This window comes from Bufo gargarizans, chromosome 1, assembly GCF_014858855.1.
Source record: "Bufo gargarizans isolate SCDJY-AF-19 chromosome 1, ASM1485885v1, whole genome shotgun sequence".
Classification (NCBI taxonomy): domain Eukaryota; kingdom Metazoa; phylum Chordata; class Amphibia; order Anura; family Bufonidae; genus Bufo; species Bufo gargarizans.
Genome location: NC_058080.1, coordinates 233019037 through 233043459, shown reverse-complemented (window position 1 = coordinate 233043459; position 24423 = coordinate 233019037). Strand labels below are relative to the sequence as shown.

At 43.4% G+C, this 24423-nt stretch overlaps 1 protein-coding gene across 2 annotated transcripts in view; it reads left to right on the top strand.

The window, feature by feature from the left end:
* Positions 1–24423, top strand: part of NUDT6 (nudix hydrolase 6) — a 55192-nt gene that overhangs the window by 12874 nt on the left and 17895 nt on the right. For both annotated transcript variants that reach the window (XM_044302199.1, XM_044302206.1), the window contains exon 3: positions 2489–2544. In XM_044302199.1, the coding sequence (XP_044158134.1) occupies positions 2489–2544 (56 nt within the window). The remainder of the gene's footprint in view (positions 1–2488; positions 2545–24423) is intronic.

Sequence of the window (24423 nt, the reverse complement as noted above, 5' to 3'; positions counted from 1 at the left end):
CATGAAATTCTGATTCAACATATTTTTCCCTTTTAAAATGGTACATTTTCTCAGTTTAAACTTTTGTTCCGTGATTTATGTTCTATTCTGAATAAAATATTAGAAGTTGGCACCTCCACATCATTGCATTCAGTTTTTATTCACGATTTGTATAGTGTCCCAACTTTTTGGGAATCCGGTTTGTACTATTGATGACCTTTTCTCAGGATAGGTCATCAATATCAGATCAGCAGGGGTCCGACACCCTGCATCCCCGACGATCACGTGCTGTCTCCCTTCTCTTTATGTCTATTGCAAAGTAGCAGCAGAGCTGGAAGAGAGAAGGGAGAGAGCAAGTGCACACTGAACGCACCTTCCCTTCATACAGCTGATCGACGGGGGTGCCAGGTTTCTTGACCTCCACCAATTCTGTCAATTCAATCTGATATTGACCTATCCTGAGGATAGGTCATAATGTTAAAAGCCCAGACAACCTCTTTAACCTCTGCTCCCTCACTTACTAAATGCTTTTCTCTTTGAAAATTCTCTTGAAACCGTCCAGGAAGGACCAGCTCACTGAAGCATCAGATTACATAATCTCATACAAGTTCATGGAGGGGGGAAGGCACTCCATCTATACTATACTTAGTAATTTATCCAGGGAACTTCCATGGTGCTAGATACATTTCATATGTATTACATTTAATGAGGTAATCCGGTCTTTAAGAATTGGGTTTTGACCACACATTCAGAACAACATTTAAGTGACATTGAGTACCTAAAGGGGTATTCTTGTAACAGCGAGTTAACCCTTATCCAGTAGATAGAGAATAACTGTCAGATTGGTTGAGGGCCAACTGCTAGAATCCCCACTGCTCACGAGAACCTACACAATGAATGAACTGGCGGTTGGTAGTTGAGCATGCGCACTACCACTTCATATAAGCTTCATATAAGCTCTATGGGTCTCCTGGAGATGGCCAAGCTCTTGTACTCAGCTAATTCTTGCAGTCCTCTAGAGATGAATGGAGAAGAAGCTATCGTTCTCAACTGCCTCTCCATTAGGGTGGCCACTGGCTTCACCCACCCCAGAAAGCCGGGCCTCACCAACCATGCCCCCAGTGCTTCTCTCCCCCTCAGTCAGCCACTGAAAGGGTGGACATTCCTGTGTTCGCCCAGGCTCTGCGCCAGGCGGAGGACAGGGAGCCAGAAAACCGGACGTCTGGCCACTCTACTCTCTATTCATGTGGGCCACACAGGACCCCCATTCTCATTAGTGGTGGTGGTTACAGCATTCGAACTTCCACTGATCTAAGGGTCCATTCACACGTCTGTTTTTTCTTTCCTGATCTGTTCCGTTTTTTGCGGAACAGATCAGGACCAGATCAGGACCCATTCATTTTCAATGGGTCCTGGAAAAAATCGGACAGCACAATGTGTGCTGTCCGTTTCCGTTGTTCCGTTCCGCATGTCCGTTTAAATATAAAACATGTCCTATTATGTTCCTGAAAAATCGGATCCTGGTACAATGCAAAGTCAATGGTTCCGCAAAAAACGGAAGACATTCGGATGTCATTCTGTATGTCTTCCGTTTTTTGCGGAATCCGTTCCTGGAAACACAGCAAATTTTTTTTTATTTTTTCAAAGAAATCCAAACAACTTTATTTGATTATTGAAATGTATACATGTTTCCGTTTTTTGCGGATCCGCAAAAAACGGATGACATACGGAAACATTTTCAGGAACAACGGATCCGCAAAAAACGGACCGAAATTCGGATTATAGAAAAATACTGACGTGTGAATGTAGCCTAACAGTTATCCCCAATCTTCTGGAATCAACAAAAAACTGCAACTTTGAAATGTTTTATGTTGTTGTGTTTTTTTTTTTTTTTTTTTTTTTTTTTTTTTTTTTACAGTGTTTTACTCCACAGGATAAAAATTGTGATGATTTTATTTTATGGGTCATTGCAGATGCATCAATACCAATTCTGTATAGTGTGTGTATTTACATAATTAAAGGTGTTTTTAAGTGAAAAAGGGTAATTTTACAGTTTTCTTTTTTTTTTTTTTTTGTTCTAACGCCCAATAGGGCAGTTGAACACGCTATACTTCCTTGGTACCACATCCAAGGAGGTTCTATGCTAGCCAGTCCGGTGCCATGAAGGTCATGTGACCACACTGCTCACTAGTGATTGGTTTGAGAGACTCATTATACACTGCTGCATTGAGGGGTACCATATCCACTGTGGAAAACCAAGTACCTGGTACGAAACCCAAGTAGAGGAAAGTAGAGTAGGGTAGAGCCAGTACCATGGAGTGGAAAAGTAACTTATGATCAGAGCTTTTAGAGTGGGGTGCAAGCTGTGTAACACGGCCCGAACCCAAAAGTGATGGCACAGCTCCCAAAAATATAATCCAACTGTGAGTCTTAATAGAAGCCAGCCTGTTTTGTTTGTTGCTTGCATTACCCAATCTAGGAACATAATATCATTGGTAATCTTTTCTAGGTGCTGTTTTGGATGAAGCTTCTGGGAAAGTATTGGTTGTACAGGACAGAAATAAGGTATGTAAAAGTATTAACCCCTTCCAGGTACAGCCAGTTTTAACAGCTAGGGTCACCTTTGGTAGTAATTTTTTTATTATTATTGCATTGCACTAATTTTTAGCTAAGGAATTTTTTCAGTTGGTCTTAAAAAAAGATGATAAAATGATGAGACCTTTTCCGTGCACAGGTTTGGGTTTATCTACTAGCAGGATCTGTATTCTCTCTCTGCTTGGTCAGGCAGGGAGCTGACGGGCTCCTTATCTCTGCTCTCTAACATTATAAACACTCATTAAAGCTCAATTCTTATCTTACTTACGGATCCACCACCAACATTAGGGGTTTATTAAGACCGGGGTCTAAAACGCCGGTTGTAATAAATGTGCCTCCAAGTTTTTTTTAAGGACTAATTCAGTTCTGAAGTGACTCAGTGGGGCTACATAATACAAACCACCCATAAATGACCCCATTTTAGAAACTTCACCGTTCAAATTATTCAATACAGATTTTTCAAACTTTATTAACCCTTTGCTTCACAGGCATTAAAGCAAAAGTGAGGTGAAATTTAAAAAATGTTTGTAGATTTTCAGTTTTATTCCATTATTCCCTGTAACCAAAAACAAACCTCAATATTTATTATGAACAAAAGAAAATAAGCACAGCTCAACCAGTGGCAGATGGTGTAAACTGTGTCCTTGGCCACTGTAGGGCGGCACGGATCCTTCCTCAGACCTCTGGCATAGAATTTCTTTTTTTTTTTTAAACGTAATACAACGTAACTTTTTATTTAACATGTTAAAACTCCATGGCTGACATGTTTTGCTCATGTAGTGCTTAGGGCTCTTTCACACCTGCGTTCTTTTCTTCCGGCATAGAGTTCCGTCGTCGGGGCTCTATGCCGGAAGAATCCTGATCAATTTTATCCCCTAATGCATTCTGAATGGAGTGAAATCCGTTCAGGATGCATCAGGATGTCTTCAGTTCCGGAACGGAACGTTTTTTGGCCGGAGAAAATACCGCAGCATGCTGCGCTTTTTGCTCCGGCCAAAAATCCTGAAGACTTGCCGCAAGGCCGAATCCGACGTTTAGCTTTTTCTGAATGGTTACCATGGCTGCCGGGACGCTAAAGTCCTGGCAGCCATGGTAAAGTGTAGCGGGGAGCGGGGGAGCAGCATACTTACCGTCCGTGCGGCTCCCGGGGCGCTCCAGAGTGACGTCAGGGCGCCCCACGCGCATGGATCACGTGATCGCATGGCACGTCATCCATGCGCATGGGTCGCTCTGATGTCACTCTGGAGCGCCCCGGGAGCCGCGCGGACTGTAAGTATACCGCTCCCCCGCTCCCCGCTCCTACTATGGCAACCAGGACTTTGATAGCGTCCTGGCTGCCATAGCAACACTGAACGCATTTTGAAGACGGATCCGTCTTCAAATGCTTTCAGTTCACTTGCGTTTTTCTGGATCCGGCGTGTAATTCCGGCAAGGGGAGTACACGCCGGATCCGGACAACGCAAGTGTGAAAGAGGCCTAACTCATAGCTCAATATTTATTACCATGGTTCTGCAGTTTACAGAAACGCCCCATATGTGGTCGTAACTGCTGTATTTGCACAAGAGAATGTTCAACAGGGAAGGAGCACCGTTTGGTTTTTGGAGGGCAGATTTTGCTGGAATGGTCTTTAGGTGCCATGTTGCATTTGAAGAGACTCTTAGGTACCCATAGAGTGGAAAACCCCAAAAAGTGGCCACATTTTGGAAACTACACCACCCAAGGAATTTTTAAGGGGTGTACTGAGCACTTTGACCCAACAAGCGTTTCATAGAATTTATAACATTCGGCTGTTAAAATGAAAAATTTAATTTCTTCCAATGAAATGTTGCTTTAGTCTCAGATGTTTCATTTTCACAAGGGGTAACAGGAGAAGAAGAACCCCATAATTTGTTATGCATTTTTTCCTGAATACGGCAACTCCTCTTATGTGGCTCAGAAGGGAAGGAGCATCATTTGGCTTTTGGAGGGCAAAATTCACTGGAATGGTTCTCGTGTGCAATGCCACATTTGCAGAGCCCCTGAGGTACGAGTATAATGTAAAAACCCAAAAGTTTACCCCATTTTGGAAACTAAACCCTTTAAGGAATTCCTTGATGTATAGTGATTGGCTTGAAGCCATAGGTGTTTCATAGAATTTCTTTTTTTAAATGTTAGCCTTAAATGTTACATTTTCAAAAGTGGTAATAGGAGAAAAAGCTCCCCAAATGTTATATAATTTTTCCCGAGTGCGACAATATCCCCTATGTGGTTGATGAAAAGCTTGTGGCACACTGCTGGTGGTGCTAGAAGTAGGGTTCCCACTCCGTCGTAATACGCTAAAATAACTTCAGTACGAAGAAGTAGTGTTGCAAGTCAAAGATGTGGATTATTCAGAAGCGACTGTACACATTAGTTAGTGATGTTTCGGCCTTCCGGCCTTCTTCAGACAAATGTCGTTGGCAAAGTAGCAGGAAGATGTGCTCAAGTGCATGTGTAGGTTCATGCCATTCCCTACAGCGTGAACCCACACATTTACTTGACTGCATCTTCCTACTACTTTCTCTGACTCTACCAGCGGCACTAATCTGAAAAAGACCGAAACGTCACTGACAAATGTGTACGGCCACTTCTGAATAAAACACATCTTTGATTTGCAACACACTTCTTGTTTGTGCTGAAGTTATTTTAGTGCAATATCCTCTGTGGTCATAATCTGCTGTTTGGGCACATTGCAGGGTTCAGAAGAGAGAGTACCATTGCCATTTGAGGCCTAGTTTGGTAATTTATACAGCACCTCGACAACTGTAGAGGCTCTGAGGTGAAGTGACCCCCTTTTAGAAACCACACCCGTCACAGAATTTACCAAGAGGTGGAGTGACCATTTCGTCGCAGAAATGAATGCTCTGCGCAAAATGAAAATTGAAATTTTTCCACAAATATAGCATTTCAGTGCCCAATATGGTGTGCCCAGCTGGTCCCATCAGAGACTCGCACCACATTTCTTGAATTGATAGGTGCGTTCTACTGTGTGCAGAAATGCCATAAATGTGGGCGTAAGCTGCTGTATGGGCACACGGTAGGGCTCAGAATGGAAGGAGCACCGTTTGACTTTTGGAGCATAGATTTTGCTGGAATGGTACCCATACAGGGGAAATTTCTAATAAAGGGAGCTCATTTTGAAACTAGACCCCACAAGTTATTGAGGAGCATGGATTGAGCATTTTGACACCACAGTTATTTTTAGAAATTTATAAGCAGAGGACCATGCAAAATTAAAATTTTCTACAGATAAGACATTTAAGTGCCCAATATGTTGGGCCCAGTGTGTGCCGTCTGACACTTTTGTCAATTTCATACTGCCTGTTGGTTGACTTACTTTGAGAAAAACTTTTGACACCATTTCCTATAAAACAAACTCCTTTATGACTAAAAGCAAAAAGCATGCTTGCTTGGTGAGCTACAGATGTAGCAGGGTTAGCGCTCAAGCTCAAATTTCTTAACTCATCGCGTTATCTTGAGACAAAAGTCATTGAAAAGCAATTGAAGGTGTTTGAGTAACTCATTTAGTTTAGAATAAAATTACATAACCGGGCTCAGCATCACTTACATTATACACCACTTACTCCAGTTTGGGGGTGTTCTGGAGCTGACAGATTCCCTTTAAGGCATACATATACACTAGATGTAAGCTCACAGGTAGAGTTGGGCGATATACTGGTATCACGATATACCGCGGTATTAAAAAAACAGCGATATGGCGATATCGCTGTTTCCTATTTACCTCGGCATTTTGTGACATCATAGAAGCGGTCATGTGCGCTGACCGCTTCAAAATCTGCGGCCGCCCGCCCCAGCATGATTCTATACCAATTGCTGCCCGCAGCGGCTACCCCGGCTCCTCCATGCAGGCTCCCATAATGCTACTAACGTCGGAATCAGATGACAGGCGAGGCTTGCGGCGGCGCTCTCAGCAGTTCGGCGTGGGGGAAGAATTCTGTGACTCGCATTCCCAGCACCCAACCTCCTGAGAGGACGCTGTGATCCGTGCAATTAACCCCTCAGGTGTGGCACCTGAGGGGTTAATTGCGCGGATCACAGCGTCCGGTCAGAGGTCGGGTGCCAGTAATGTTCTTCAGTCTCTGCATTGGTGGCAGTGGGCAGTGCGCCCCCCCCCCCCCCTCCCTCCCCAGTATTAATCATTGGTGACAGTGGCCACAGGGTGCCACTCCCCCCCCATCATTGGTGGCAGTGGGCAGTTCCGATCGGAGTCCCAGCAGTGTAATGCTGGGGCTGCGATCGGTTACCATGGCAGCCAGGACGTTACTGAAGTCCTGGCTGCCATGGTATGTTAGTGAGCAGCATTATACTCGCGTGCGCCGTGGCCGCCGGGCGCTCCTTCTCATAGGTCTGTGCGGCGCATTGCTAATGCTATAAGCATTAGCAATGCGCCGCACAGACAGAAGAAGGAGCGAAACTGCCCACTGCCACCAATGATGGGGGGGGGGGGGGAGGACCCTGCGGCCACTGCCACCAATGATTAATACTGGGGGGGGGGCGCACTGCCCACTGCCACCAATGATGGGGGGAGGAGGGGGACCCTGTGGCCACTGCCACCAATGATTAATACTAGGGGGGGTGGTTGAGTTACCAGAGGGGGCTGATCAGAGGCCTTTTGGTTGGTCAGTGGTCACAAAATAAATGTTATTTTTTTAATTGTTATAATTGGTATCGGTGAGTACTTAAATAAAAGTATCGGTACTAGTACTCGGTCTAAAAAAAAAATGGTATCGGGACATCCCTACTATATTCGTTCCGGTACAGAATTAACCCTGTAATGTTTTTGTTGTTACTAGAAGTCAATTGACTAGTTACAGATACCCGAAATGGTGAAAAATGACATACACTACGTGCAGAATTATTAGGCAAATGAGTATTTTGACCACATCATCCTCTTTATGCATGTTGTCTTACTCCAAGCTGTATAGGCTTGAAAGCCTACTACCAATTAAGCATATTAGGTGATGTGCATCTCTGTAATGAGAAGGGGTGTGGTCTAATGACATCAACACCCTATATCAGGTGTGCATAATTATTAGGCAACTTCCTTTTCTTTGGCAAAATGGGTCAAAAGAAGGACTTGACAGGCTCAGAAAAGTCAAAAATAGTGAGATATCTTGCAGAGGGATGCAGCACTCTTAAAATTGCAAAGCTTCTGAAGCGTGATCATCGAACAATAAAGCGTTTCATTCAAAATAGTCAACAGGGTCGCAAGAAGCGTGTGGAAAATCCAAGGCGCAAAATAACTGCCCATGAACTGAGAAAAGTCAAGCGTGCAGCTGCCAAGATGCCACTTGCCACCAGTTTGGCCATATTTCAGAGCTGCAACATCACTGGAGTGCCCAAAAGCACAAGGTGTGCAATACTCAGAGACATGGCCAAGGTAAGAAAGGCTGAAAGATGACCACCACTGAACAAGAAACACAAGCTGAAACGTCAAGACTGGGCCAAGAAATATCTCAAGACTGATTTTTCTAAGGTTTTATGGACTGATGAAATGAGAGTGAGTCTTGATGGGCCAGATGGATGGGCCCGTGGCTGGATTGGTAAAGGGCAGAGAGCTCCAGTCCGACTCAGACGTGTATATTTGTGAATGTTGAGATGTTATATTGGTTTCACTGGTAAAAATAAATAATTGAAATGGGTATATATTTGTTTTTTTGTTAAGTTGCCTAAAAATTATGTACAGTAATAGTCACCTGCACACACAGATATCCCCCTAAAATAGCTAAAACTAAAAACTACTTCCAAAAATATTCAGCTTTGATATTAATGAGTTTTTTGGGTTCATTGAGAACATGGTTGTTGTTCAATAATAAAATTAATCCTCAAAAATACAACTTGCCTAATAATTCTGCACTCCCTGTATAAATGTATAACAATTAACATCTCCTTGTGGCTGCCTGGCTGTCCCCATACAGTATAACGTCTCCTTGTGGCTGCCTGGCTGTCCCCATACAGTATAACGTCTCCTTGTGGCTGCCTGGCTGTCCCCATACAGTGTAACGTCTCCTTGTGGCTGCCTGGCTGTCCCCATACAGTGTAACGTCTCCTTGTGGCTGCCCCCATACAGTAAAACGTCTCCTTGTGGCTGCCCCCATACAGTAAAACGTCTCCTTGTGGCTGCCTGGCTGTCCCCATACAGTATAACGTCTCCTTGTGGCTGCCTGGCTGTCCCCATACAGTATAACGTCTCCTTGTGGCTGCCTGGCTGTCCCCATACAGTATAACGTCTCCTTGTGGCTGCCTGGCTGTCCCCATACAGTATAACGTCTCCTTGTGGCTGCCTGGCTGTCCCCATACAGTGTAACGTCTCCTTGTGGCTGCCCCCATACAGTAAAACGTCTCCTTGTGGCTGCCCCCATACAGTGTAATGTCTCCTTGTGGCTGCCCCCATACAGTGTAACGTCTCCTTGTGGCTGCCCCCATACAGTGTAAAGTCTCCTTGTGGCCCCAAGTGTTTTTTTTTGTCTTCTAAATGGGCATTTATCGCGATATATATCGTTATCGCGATAAATTTCTTAATATCATTATCGTGGGAATGTTTTTGATATCGTCAAACCCTAGTCACAGGTGACTGCTTATGTGGGAGATCTGTATGAAGTACATATCAGACTGTTAAAATGGCCTGAGAGAGAACAAATTTATTCGCATTTGTAGAGTAACCTCCCCCCCCCCCCCAAACTTTCTCTTCGGCAGCCATTAAAAAGGGCTTATTGCAGAATGGTGGATGTTGATTCAAGACAAGCGTCCAAACTCTTCATAACAGATGTTTTATGGCTGAAGAAAAACTAACTAACCCTTGTGTTCAGCAGATGTCCTGTGTAATAATAGTTTTATCTTCTGTTAAAGTAGTTGTCCAAAGTAGAAAAACATGGCTGCTGTCTTCCTCAAACAGCATATGTTTATGGGCTGTGTCTGGTATTGCAGCTCAGCTGTCTTCAGCTTCAGTACCACATGCGGGCGTGGGTTGTTTTGGAAGAGGCATCCATATTTTTCTAACCTTGGAGAATCCCTTTAACCTTTCAGTGGCTAAAACAACCCACTCTGGACATTGCATACAATTTTTATTCAAAGGAAAAAAACAAAACTCTTGATTATTTTCAATTTTTATTTTGTCATAACTTTTTTATTTTTCTGTCTATGTAGCCACATGAGGGCTTCATTTTTTTACAGGACAAATGGTATTCTTGGTGACACAATTTTGGGGGTGGTAATGGGCTATTCCGTCATTGGTTTTTCACCTGTGAGCTCCAGCCTTGTCCTCGTTCCTCTCAGCTCTGCTAATAGCTTGTACTGTTGTGGTATGCAGACTTTAAGCAGAGTTGAGCTGAGCAAGTGCAGGGCAGGAGCTCACATAAGAAATCACTCTCCTGATTGTGCCCGCTTTGCTCAAGCCTGACATTGCCCATGTGTGCTAGCCTTTAGCTGAACAGCGCTTAGTATGGCCACAGGGGATCCATACTCCAGCACTTTATGGGAGCACGTATTCTGAAGTGTGATAGGCACCTGGACTTCAGTCACCTATTTTGCATGGAAAAGTAAAAAAAAAATAAGTGTAAAATTTAGGTACACTTCTCATGAGCATGTTTTTTTTTTTTAGGTCACTTTGCTTTCCATACATCAAAGTCTTTCTATATACAGGGAGTGCAGAATTATTAGGCAAGTTGTATTTTTGTTCTCAATGAACCCAAAAAACTCATTAATATCAAAGCTGAATATTTTTGGAAGTAGTTTTTAGTTTGTTTTTAGTTTTAGCTATTTTAGGGGGATATCTGTGTGTGCAGGTGACTATTACTGTGCATAATTATTAGGCAACTTAACAAAAAACAAATATATACCCATTTCCATTATTTATTTTTACCTGTGAAACTAATATAACATCTCAACATTCACAAATATACATTTCTGACATTCAAAAACAAATCAGTGACCAATATAGCCACCTTTCTTTGCAAGGACACTCAAAAGCCTGCCATCCATGGATTCTGTCAGTGTTTTGATCTGTTCACCATCAACATTGCGTGCAGCAGCAACCACAGCCTCCCAGACACTGTTCAGAGAGGTGTACTGTTTTCCCTCCTTGTAAATCTCACATTTGATGATGGACCACAGGTTCTCAATGGGGTTCAGATCAGGTGAACAAGGAGGCCATGTCATTAGTTTTTCTTCTTTTATACCCTTTCATGCCAGCCACGCTGTGGAGTACTTGGACGCGTGTGATGGAGCATTGTCCTGCATGAAAATCATGTTTTTCTTGAAGGATGCAGACTTCTTCCTGTACCACTGCTTGAAGAAGGTGTCTTCCAGAAACTGGCAGTAGGACTGGAAGTTGAGCTTCACTCCATCCTCAACCCGAAAAGGCCCCACAAGCTCATCTTTGATACCAGCCCAAACCAGTACTCCACCTCCACCTTGCTGGCGTCTGAGTCAGACTGGAGCTCTCTGCCCTTTACCAATCCAGCCACGGGCCCATCCATCTGGCCCATCAAGACTCACTCTCATTTCATCAGTCCATAAAACCTTAGAAGAATCAGTCTTGAGATATTTCTTGGCCCAGTCTTGACGTTTTAGCTTGTGTGTCTTGTTCAGTGGTGGTCGTCTTTTAGCCTTTCTTACCTTGGCCATGTCTCTGAGTATTGCACACCTTGTGCTTTTGGGCACTCCAGTGATGTTGCAGCTCTGAAATATGGCCAAACTGGTGGCAAGTGGCATCTTGGCAGCTGCACGCTTGACTTTTCTCAGTTCATGGGCAGTTATTTTGCGCCTTGGATTTTCCACACGCTTCTTGCGACCCTGTTGACTATTTTGAATGAAACGCTTGATTGTTCGATGATCACGCTTCAGAAGCTTTGCAATTTTAAGAGTGCTGCATCCCTCTGCAAGATATCTCACTATTTTTGACTTTTCTGAGCCTGTCAAGTCCTTCTTTTGACCCATTTTGCCAAAGGAAAGGAAGTTGCCTAATAATTATGCACACCTGATATAGGGTGTTGATGTCATTAGACCACACCCCTTCTCATTACAGAGATGCACATCACCTAATATGCTTAATTGGTAGTAGGCTTTCGAGCCTATACAGCTTGGAGTAAGACAACATGCATAAAGAGGATGATGTGGTCAAAATACTCATTTGCCTAATAATTCTGCACTCCCTGTAATGAATCCCTGACAATGTTGTGCCAAATGTTCGTTGTTAAAGCAAAGGCAAATATACTAAAAAGTGGTAAAAAACTGAAAAAGTGTAAAATGTTTATTTCCAGGTGAGTTGTTTAATACAGAAAAGCCCAACCTTTAAAGGGACTCTGTCACCAGTTTCTAACCCCCCCTTTTAAAACTATTGTTCTCTCCATGGTGCCCTTGTCATTACAAAGCTGTTGTTATAAGATAAATCCGCCGTCTAGTTTTGATAAAAATCGCTTTTATCTAACCTGTCAATCTTCTGGATAAGGTGCCCAGGGCGTTTCTGATGGTCTGAATCTGCCGCTCTCCGCCGCCGCCGTTGGTGCCCAGCTCCTCCCATGATCTTTTCAGCGCCACCTGGATGTAATGAAATCCGCCTCCGGCTCTCCTCAGTGCCCCCTCCTCCTTTTCAAAGATCCCGCGCGTGCACACAGGCCTGTGCCTGATGCGCCCGTGCGGACTTTTAGATTCTGCCTCGTTTAGCGAAGTGCGCGCGAACATGCGCGAACGCGCGCTTCGCTCAACGAGGCAGAATCTAAAAGTCCGCACGGGCGCATCAGGCACAGGCCTGTGCGCACGCGCGGGATCTTTGAAAAGGAGGAGGGGGCACTGAGGAGAGCCGGAGGCGGATTTCTTTTACATTCAGGCGGCGCTGAAAGGATCAGGGGAGGAGCTGGGCACCAACGGCGGCGGCGGCGAGCGGCAGATTCAGACCTTCAGAAACGCCCTGGGCACCTTATCCAGAAGATTGACAGGTTAGATAAAAGCGATTTTTTTTTTTTTTTTTTTTTTTTTTTTTTTTTTTTTTTTTAATCAAAACTAGATGGCGGATTTATCTTATAACAACAGCTTTGTAATGACAAGGGCACCATGGAGAGAACAATAGTTTTAAAAGGGGGGGTTAGGAACTGGTGACAGTCCCTTTTAATTGTTGGTCAGACTGAATATGTGCTGTTAATATTTCAGGTGCAGAAATTTGACCTGGTAATGAAGGTGTTAAAAAATAAAAATTATTTTCTAAAGTTCTCCTGTATACTACACTGGCAGCAGTGGCTGTTTTTCCATTTGGGTAAATAATGACATGTCTTCAGCAAAGAAAAAAAACCTAAATATAGTATTAACATTTAGAAAACTCTGCAGGATGCATCTAATAAGCACCATCTTTTCCACACTCAGCCACCACAGCCTAGCACATCATTAGCCCAGCACAATGGAGGCTGGAGCCCACCAGACATCCCTTTATTTGTTGAATGTGTGCAGAACATAATCCTTGAGCAGGGCCCCAGCCCTCTCTCTGGCCATTTTTCCTGATGAGGGATATACTTGGCAGAAAATGAAAAGAACGTTTGTCTTGGAAACGAAATTGAAGGCACAATAAGATTGGAAATCATCATCCAGTACTTTTCATTGTTAGAAAGAAATGGTTTAAAGGGTCCTTATTCATTAGGCTAATTTCACACTCGCGGTTTATGCGGATCCGTCATGGACTGATCCGTTCAGATAATACAACAGTCTGCATCCGTTCAGAACAGATCCGTTTGTATTCTCTTTAACATAGCCAAGCCGGATCCGTCTTGAACCCCATTCAAAGTCAATGGAGGACGGATCAGTTTTCTATTGTGCCAGATTGTGTCATAGAAAACTGATCCGTCCCCATTGACTTACATTGTGTGCCAGGACGGATCCGTTTAGCTCAGTTTCGTCAGACGGACACCAAAACGCTGCCAGCAGTCCGCCTTCAAAGCGGAATGGAGACTGAACTGATGCATTCTGAGTGGATCCCTTTTCTTTCAGAATGCATTAGAACAAAACTGATCCGATTGGACTGCTTGTGAGAGCCCTGAAACGGATCTTACAAACGGAAAGCCAAAACGCCAGTGTGAAATTAGACTGACTTACTTAAAGGGATTTCCAGTTCTGCATTACAACCCAGTATGCTACCCAATTTACCCAAAGACACGTCCTAATCTCATAGTTAAATGTGTATGATATATAGAGGGCTACCAAGCAGCTTGAGCATATGCATACCCCTTCCTCCCCGAAATAAGTGGCAGGAAATTTCATGCATGTCATGACATATGACAGTTTTTTTTCTACTCCTCGTCCATTTTTTACCTGTCCAAGTTCATTAATCTGAAATAGATCCGTCAGTAACAGATTAGGGTCAAGCAAGAATAGCAACAGTACTGGAGCCTGAAGGCTGATAAGTGGATCTTCAGCAATACCATGTATGTTACAGGGACAACGTCTTAATCTGGCCATAATATGATAAACATTTAAATTGTCTAAAAATGGTTGGAAAAAGATATGTCCATCACATATGTCCCTCATATAAGGTAACAGTTTTTCCACCTATGGATCCAAAATAAAGTAAAGGAAAAAAACATTGGGCGAGAATTTATCATTTGCCATGGTTTTGGTATCCGTTTTAAAGGATAACTGTCACACTTGGACCCTAATTTCAATTTTCATATATGTAGTTACTAATAACATCATATTCCAGAATCAGTTACTATTAGACTGACTTACCCCATATTTAATAAGATTCAGCCCTTAGCAACCAGTCTGCATAAAACTGCAATTTCACTATTCAGTTAAGATGGCCGCCACTGCCCTCACCCTGAGGCTAATCCCGCCTGCCCTCGCTAGCCAGTAACAATAGCCCCCCAAAAGTGTCAGTAACCAGAGCCCTCCTCCTAAAGGGTTAATCTCCTGCAGCACAAAGGGGTCCTCTTACCACATGTTGCTTTCATTTATACACTGAGCAGACGGCAGATCTCCCTTCCCTGGTCTGTGCTGCTTCGACTCTGCATTGTCCCAGTCTGCTGAGTGAGGGAGCGTCTGCCAAGCGCAGGGACAGGGAGAAGTGCACACAGCCCAGGCACTGTTATCAGCTGCTGGGGAGGACCTGGCTTTAATCATTTACTTACAGTCCCTGGCTGTCAGGAATGTGACCTTGCACCCTGCGTGCTTTTGCGTCCTCCGTCCTTCAACACATAGACGGACCCTGCATAGCAACCCTATTTTAAGCACAGGTAAAAGTCGGCAGTACAGGGAACAGAAATGTGGAATTAAGGGGTAATTGAGGAGATCTTAATCACCCCACCCAATAGTCCCCCAAAAATATATGACCGTTATACTGTAAGTCTGCCTTTGTTTTATGACGTTGCCCCAAATTTAAGAAATGGCACACAGTAATAATATATTTAGTGCAATGTAAGGTACGCTTATGTCTGTAAAAGTACATCAGGGGGTTGCATTATGTGTAGATGCAACTACAAAAAACATACATCATAAATGAGACTTAAAGGTATTCTAATCTGAAGTCCTGACCTACTTTTCACACCACTTCTAAAATTTGACTAAATGAGGGGCTGACTGGAGGCAAGCATAAGATGTGCTAAGCTAGAAAGTGAGGCTTGCAGATTCTCCACCTGTCCCTCCACCTGTATGGCTTTAGATCATCCCAAGTGGAGGGGTGACTTGAAATTTTATCACCTCCCTTATTAAGTAGAGAACAGCTTATTTTTGATTGTCACCCTTTTTTTTTTTTTCCCTCCAGAGGAGGAGTGGAAAAAAATAAGCATCTGCTTACCTAATCATGTCTATGCACCTACTGTAAACTCAATACTTAGCTTGCAGTGGTAAAATGTTTTTTTTTTTTTTTTAAAAACCTTTTTTCCTCCTATACCTTGTTTTATTACTGGAAAATAAAAAGATCAGTAAAAGCCATTGTTATAGAATTTATATGTTTGTTTTTTATCCCTCGGTAAATAGCGTAAAAAAAAAATAACACCTGTGCCAAATAAAAACAAGATTTGAAATTGATCAAAACTTGGTAAGTAGCCCAAAATGGCACCAATTAAAACTTAGTCATCCTGCGAAAAACAAGCCTTAATACAGTTACATTAATGGAAAAATAAAAAATGTTACAGGTCTTGTTTTTATTGTGAAACAGCAGTACAACATAAAACTCTATGAAATCGCTGTAATCATAATGGCCCATAGCAAAAACAATCGACATTTATACTGCACAGTGAACATCAAAAAAATAAATCCCAAAAAACTGTGGCAAAATTTTGTTTATTTTCCACCTCCCTCAAAAATATTATTTAGTGTGGTATATGTTACACAGAATGGTTCCTATAAAAGCTACAACTCTTTCTGCACAGTTCTAATACAGCTACATTGAAGAAAAAAATAAGTTCTCATTGCTGGAACAACTGGGGAGGAATTATCCTTGCCGTTAGGGCTACACCAAAGGGTTAAAAATTGGATTTTTATACTTACCGTAAAATCACTTTCTCGTTCTATTCATTGGGGGGGCGGCACCACCATGGGTATACGCCCAGCTACCACTAGGAGGTGACACTCAGGTGGGCTATACCCTCTCCACAGACACTAGGCTAATCAGTTGGTGCCAATAGCAGTGGGAGAGAGAAACAAAAGCAAAGAACCAACATGTCCTGGACCGGGGAAGGAACAAGAACAGCAGCCTGTTTACAGAAAGAGAAATGAGATCAAAGGGTGGGATCTGTGTCCCCCAATGAATTGAACGAAAAAGGGATTTTACGGTAAGTACAAAAATCCAATTTTCTCGTTAATGTCATTGGGGGACACGGCACCATGGTACGTCCCAAAGCAGTCCCCGAGGGTGGAAAGGAAATCTCATGCAAAAAGTTGGGCGCACAGGTGCAAGAGAACCATGTGACCCAACAAGACCAGGAGAGGCCATAACATGAAATGGTAGATAGAAAACTAAGGAAGTGAGCCAAGAAGCTCCAGGACCAGGAAGAGTCCAAAGAAAAAAATTGTGGGAGACTTCCAGGATCCCAAGGACAAGTGCCTGGGAAAAAAGGCCATATGCAAGAAAGGAACAAAGGGAAACACCCAGCTCCACCCAAGGTGGGAAAAATAAAGAAGCTAGAGCAGTGTTTCCCAACCAGTGTGCCTTCCAGCTGTTGCAAAACTACAACTCCCAGCATGCCTGGACACCCTTTGGCTGTGCGGGCATGCTGGGAGTTGTAGTTTTGCAACAGCTGGAGGCACACTGGTTGGGAAACACTAAGCTAGAGGATAGGGAGCAGAGCTAGATGTCCTGCCCAAGAACCGAGAGTTGAACAAGTGTGCACTAGAGAGCCAGAGGAAGGATCTGGAAGAACCAGGACTCCCCCTGAAGAAACAGGAGAGCAGCACAACCGGAAGGCGTCTGTTGGTAATGGCCTAGCGTTCTGCATATAGAAGGATGCTCCAGGAGGAGGATCTATAAGAGGACAGACCCAACGAAAAAAATTAGACCATGAGGGAACCTGGCAGGAGAGAAAATTCCTGGGAAAAGGACAGAAGCAGTCCTGAACCAAGACAAACTAAAAGGAAAACCCTGTGGACCACCCCTCGGCAAAAAGAAGGCGATTCCATAAGGCCTGGGATCAAAGAAAACCGACCATTAAAACTCCAAATTGTCTCAAACCAAAAACATAGCCTGTCTGTGGCAAAACCATGTGAAGGCCAGGGTAGAGCGGAAACAAGAAAGCACTGGAGGCTGAACGATTGAGAGAAAGAATAGCAAAGACTCACCATGGGAAGGGAACAAGCCTCCTTCCACTGCAAGGCAGATGGGAAGAGAGAAACACCCTATGAGAAGTTGGAAACCCCATCCTGCCAGATAAAGCAGCCAACCTCTGGGGGAGAAGGGGGTCCATGGTAATGGCCAGGAGAAGGGAACGTAAAGACAAAGTTCCCACACAAAGAAGGCGAGAATTGAGCCTCAGAAAAAGTGGAACAAAATATCACTGTGAATTGTAAGACCACATAAAGTCTTAGGAAAAAGGGGAACCAGTCACAGGCCCTGATAATACAAGTGGAGACACTCGTCTGAGAGATATTGGAGTAGAAGACAGAGAACTCCAAACAGCCTAAGACGGAACAGCTCTCAAATCGAGGGAAAGCTCAATCCCAGAAGTGGCCATTATAATTGTAAATTACAAACTGGAGCAACAAATAACTCCCAGGTACCAGGACCTGAACCTGGGGAGACGGGAAGAGAGGTTAGAATCTCAAAAGGAAAACAAGCCTATGGGGACCGAGGAGGGAAAAGAACCAAACCGGGCCCAAAGAAGCAGCTGTCATACAGAGCATGTGCGGTCAGAGATGCCATGAGTAGCTTCCCCAGAGGGAACCAGCAAGCTAGATGGTCTAATAATCATTGGGGCAGGGACTCCAAGCAGGATTACCCAGTCAGAGGCTCAATCAAGTAGGGTCCACAGAACTGGACCACATGAGGACAATAATAGCCAGATTATCAAAGGAAAATGAAATGTAGCAACCATAGGGGGGAAAAAAATCAGCAATGGTTAACTAACCATCCTAAGTGTAGTGACTAGCATACTGTATAACACTTCCCCAAAAGGGGCAAGTACAGCACCCTGGATTTTGTACAAGAATTAAGCTTATTGGTCTATAATAGTGTGGGAAAGACCTAGAGCCACATTTACCGATCTCTCAGTAACATACCAGTAACTAGAGAATCTCTAAATGATCAACATGAATCAATATTTTCCATGGAAAATAGTTTATTGGTTGAGAATACTGTGACTGCATTTCTTCACCAATAGTAAACGCTTTTACCACTTCGATGGATTTGGAAGCTTGGATGACAAGTGCTCAACCAATGAAGCAGACTTCCACCAGTCAGTCAGTTGTTTTTTTGTAATGTATAAAAATGGAGGGCACTCTGCTACCTGGTGTTGTACAGATTGATAAAATGCTTATTTATAAACAAATATTTATTATCAACCAATAAAATAGACTAAACATGAAAATTGAATTTAAAAAATAACAGATAAAAATAATTACAAATATTTCACATCTATATTATAGTAAACTGAACATGTAGGTTAGTTCACAGTCTCACAGTGGCAGCTGGTATGCTGTGAAGGTGCGAATCCGCATTCAATCTCTGATGGAATTACTATCTACATGGATAATTGCTGTGATGTCATAATAGTGGGTAACACATCACTCCCTTCTATTGATCCATAAGGGTTAAAAATAAAATACAGATAAAATATAAAAACAGTAAGTGTCCACAATTACGAGCATAGAATAAAAAACTTCAATCCTCCTTTTAGTTATCTTGCAACGCCAGATACTGGATAAATAGTGGATAGATAACCAGTCTGATGTTTATAACTATTAATCTGGAATTCTAGTCCCACTTGTAGATGAGTTGGTACTTTGTTAGAAGTAGGAATGAATTTCTTCTAGAATAATAACAGTATGTCACTTGTATTTAGTTGGTTTATAATTGTAGCAGTTACTTGTTATCTCTTTAGTCATGTCATGTTTTGGTTACAAATAAACTGTGTACGTTACCACTTGATATGGGCGGATCGCCTCTATAGCCAGACTGTGGCTTAGTTTAGATGTCCGCTGAAGGATCCCCGGCTCTGCTGTAGCCGCGTCCCACCTGTCTGGAATCTGTAGCTTGAATCAGCCGACGGGTGATATTATATATGTGGCTGTGTTTAGGTCTCCTAGTTGAGAGATGTCGGCGTGGTTTCAGCCAGTCCCTGCTGTTGCACTTTTGGGCTATAGCGATCTTGTATTCAGTTCAATAATATAAATCGCAGTTTGTTTACCGCATCCCAAATACACTGCTCCCGGCACCAGACGTGTTTCGGAGTAATCAAACTCCGTCTTCAGTGCTGAGCAGTGTATGCTTACCTGCTGCAATTTAAAGGGCGATTCCGTGATTAGGGGAGGAGTAACTTCTGTGATCCCCAAACATCTCAAAATCATGGACTGGATTATATAGACTGATCCTATGTTAGTCTATCACAGGGATGCTCAACCTGCGGCCCTCCAGCTGTTGTAAAACTACAACTCCTACCTATTCACTGCTGTAGACTGATAGCTGTAGGCTGTCCAGGCATGCTGGGAGTTGTAGTTTTGCAACAGCTGGAGGGCCGCAGGTTGGGCATCCTAGGTCTATCACATATAGAAAGCAATATCACATATAGAAAGTAATAATACCTCTAATAAACCTAATGCCGGATCTTTAGTAGGATCTCTAATAGGAATGACCTGGAACTAGATGGATGGAATTGTGAATAACACCAGGAAGAAAAAAAACACATCTGTGTTATCTATGCTTTTTTGGTGCATTTTTTTATCTTCTATATATATTAAAGGGGTTATCAGAGTTATTTTTTTGTTCTTTCTATGTTTTAATTGGGCAAATGTAACAACTTTTCCAATTAACTCACTTTATCTCCAGTGGCTGGTTTCTCAGATGTCACTGAGGGTCACATGACCTGTGATGTCAGCTTCTCTACCTGCTCTGATAAAGCAGCAGTGACCATTCTGGGCACAGGATCTGACAGACTAGAGAGAGCATTGCACAAGAAGGTAGGGGGAAGATCCTGTGTGTATTAGCAGTGTCATTATACAGCTGGGACTTGTAGTTCTACACTTACAAGTTGCGGTTGATTCTCCCAGCACTCAGGACAGCTCTTGTATCCACTCCCTTAGCAGTGTCATTTTTTTACAGCTTGGACTTGTAGTCCTACACATACAACATGCTGCAGAGTCTCCCAGCAGGCAGACATGTCACTCAGGGCAGCGCTTGTATCCACTCCCTTAGCAGAGCAGGGGGAGGGGCAGAGATTGTTTTTATTGCATGTAAACAAAGGGCCAGAAAAGAACCAGGGAAATGAGGCAATATATATATTTTTTTTTTGCATAAAACTTGATTAGCTCAGTTATGTATTGCTGTCCATCAAATTTTCAGTGCTATATTGTGTTTTTTTTTTTTTTTTTTTTTGTTTTTTTTCTCCATAACTCTGATAACCCCTTTAAGGATGATTAAACATAACAAAACACATTTACATCAAATCCATCAAATTTACCGTATTTTTCGCCCTATAGGACGCACCGGCCCATAAGACGCACCTAGGTTTTTGGGGAGAAAATCAAGAAAATAAATATTTTTAAGCAAAAGGTGTGCTTTTGGTGGGTTTGGAACTAATGATGGTCTGTGGATGGCACTATTACTGGGGATCTGTGGATGGCACTGTTATGGGGGGATCTGTGAAGGACACTGTTATGGGGGGATCTGGGGATGGCACTGTTATGGGGGGATCTGGGGATGGCACTGTTATGGGGGGGGATCTGGGGATGGCACTGTTATGGGGGGATCTGGGGATGGCACTGTTATGGTGGGGGATCTGGGGATGGCACTGTTATGGGGGGGATCTGGGGATGACGCACTGTTACGGAGGGGGATCTGGGGATGACGCACTGTTAAGGGGGGGATCTGGGGATGACGCACTGTTAAGGGGGGGATCTGGGGATGACGCACTGTTATGGGGGGGATCTGGGGATGACGCACTGTTAAGGGGGGGATCTGGGGATGACGCACTGTTATGGGGGGGATCTGGGGATGACGCACTGTTATGGAGGGGGATCTGGGGATGACGCACTGTTATGGGGGGGATCTGAGGATGACACACTGTTATGGGGGGGATCTGTGGATGACGCACTGTTATGGGGGGGAACTGTGGATGACGCACTGTTATGGGGGGGATCTGTGGATGACGCACTGTTATGGGGGGGATCTGTGGATGACGCACTGTTATGGGGGGGATCTGTGGATGACGCACTGTTATGGGGGGGCCTCTGCAATTGCCAGCCCCCAGCTCCTCCTCCCAGTCCCTCCCTGCTATCGCATACATCGCAGCCAGCAATGTAAAAATGTCAGCATTTGCCCCTTAAGACGCAGGGGGGGGGGGGGGGGTCTTATGGGGCGAAAAATACGGTACATAAATAATTCTAAATGTACATTTTAATACTTTCCTAATTTAAGTACCAGTACAACGTTTACTACAAATCCTTTAAATTTTATATATTTACATAGTATATATTATGAAATAGAAATATTTAATATATTTTTTTTTTTCATAATTTTTTTTTTTTTTTTTTTACCATCGACCTTTTTCACTCTCCATTGTTTTCTCTCTTTTTTTCTTATTTTTTTCTTTTTCTCTTACTCATTATTCTTTATCTATCCTTCTTTCTTTTCTTTGTATTTTTTATTTTTTTGCAGATGTAGACATTCTATTATAAACTATGGAGGTATGTGGGGATGGGGGCCTACTCAGGAGGGGAGATCGAAGTGCTGGTATACAGCTGGACCTCGACTGCCCTCCAAATCCGGACCTAGCGATGAGGCAAGAGACTTGGAGGGCGGGCGGAGGGAGGAGTAAAGTGAGAAGAAGGCAGAGCAGCCTGGGCACCTACACACTGAACTCCGCCCCTAGGCACTTGCGAGTGCTCATTTGCATATGAATTAAACTTCGTTTTTCCTGCTGGTGCAAGTCTAAAGAAAAGAACAAAGGTATCGTTACAATCCTGTATAGGTGTGCTACAGAGCCATGTAAGCACTGTATATGGCCATATGGAGGTGACGGACTTCCTTTAATGCTCCTAAATTGGCTAAATCTTCAACAACAAAAAACATCAAAATACAAAGAAAATAAAGAAATAAGAAAAAAAAGAAACAATGGAGAGTGAAAAAAGTCGATGGTAAAAAAAAATAAAGATCTATAAAAAAAATATTAAATATTTCTATTTCAAAATATATATTATGTAAATATATTACGTTTAAAGGATTTGTAGTAAATGTTGTACTGGTACTTAATTAGGAAAGTATTAAAATGTACATTTTGATGTACAGTAAATGTGTTTTGTTTAATCATCCTTAATATATATAGAAGATAAAAAATGCACCAAAAAAGCATAGATAACACAGATGCGTTTTCTTTTTGTTTTGTTTTTTTCCTGGTGTTATTCACAAATCCATCCATCTAGTTCCATGTCATTCCTACTGGAGATCCTCCTAAAGATCCGGCATTAAGTTTATTAGAGGTATTATTGCTTTCTATATGTGATAGACCTGGGATGCCCAACCTGCGGCCCTCCAGCTGTTGCAAAACTACAACTACCAGCATGCCTGGACAGCCTACAGCTATCAGTCTACAGCAATGAATGGTGGGAGTTGTAGTTTTACAACAGCTGGAGGGCCGCAGGTTGAGCATCCCTGTGATAGACTAACATAGGATCAGTCTATATAACCCATTCCATGATTTTGAGATGTTTGGGGATCACAGAACAGTTACTCCTCCCCTAATCACAGAATCGCCCTTTAAATTGCAGCAAGTAAGCATACACTGCTCAGCACTGAAGACGGAGTTTGATTACTCCTGAAACACGTCTGGTGCCGGGAGCAGTGTATTTGGGATGCGGTAAACAAACTGCAATTTATATTATTGAACTGAATACAACAGATCGCTATAGCCCAAAAGTGCAACAGCAGGGACTGGCTGAAACCACGCCGACATCTCTCAACTAGGAGACCTAAACACAGCCACATATATAATATCACCCGGTGGCCGATTCAAGCTACAGATTCCCAAACAGGTGGGACGCGGCTACAGCCTGAGCCGGGGATCCTTCAGCGGACATCTAAACTAAGAAAACACAAGAAGGCCAGGTTTGGCGACCAGACCTATGTACTCCCAAGAATTAATGTGATATATGTACTGATCCCCTAGGGGACAGAGGGGTAAGACTTAACATTTAATAAGGTCAATTCTAAAATAAATAGACACTAGAGGATGAGCCTCTGTAACGTACATCATGAAAAACAGCCCAAAAGGCCTAGACTGAACACACAAAAACAGTACGGGAACGGTGGTATGGAAAAACAAAAAGGAACGTTCTCACCCGGTTGTAGATGTAGACCAAGGGTTCTCTCAGAGGTTGTTGAGGATAGAGACGGACCTGTGTTGTTGGATCACCGTACTGGATGGTAACAGGCGTAAATGCCCCTTTAAGTAATGGGGTGACGGGGTAAGTTAACCCTAGACATCCCTAAATGGGGGACAGGGGCTAGTACGCCCTACCTACCTACAGGAGGCTCTTGCCCCGCAAGGGGCGTCCCCGTCCGGATGCCTGACCCTGTATGGGCAGAATCCCTAATATACCCTATAAGGGTGCTCCCTACGTGTCACGTTTCAATTTGTGAAGGAAAATCATCAGGGGAGAGTATGGAAATAACAAGGCTATGGATGGGGCTTGTATAACCATAAAAATAGATGGTAAAGGAGGGGATGTAGGGGTCAGTAGTCAAAAATAGTACAGAGGTGTAGAGTCAGTCAGACAGTGACACCTAAATGACCGCAACAAAGGACCTCCTAATTAGGGTATAGCTGCACCAGTGGGTACCAACTATACTAAACAGATAATAACCGCAGGATAGTCAAAAATCCAGGGGGGCTGTCAGCAGAGTGCGCTCACCTGTAAGTGTCTTATGAAGATGCAAGGAATCGCGCCGGTTACCCTGTGCCGCCCCACTTCCGGTCATGTGACTCCAGTCACATGTGCGGTGGAACGCAGGGAAATGAGCGTGCGTTCCAAAGGAGACGCGATCCAAGATGCGCAGCGCCAACTGATGACGTCGCACAAGATGCGAGGAATCGCATGAACAAGGAGCGCGTCATCCCAGGAGAGAACGCCCACCGCCCAGGTGCCAGTGTGGGAGCGGTCTATAGTTCAAACAGGGGGCGGGAT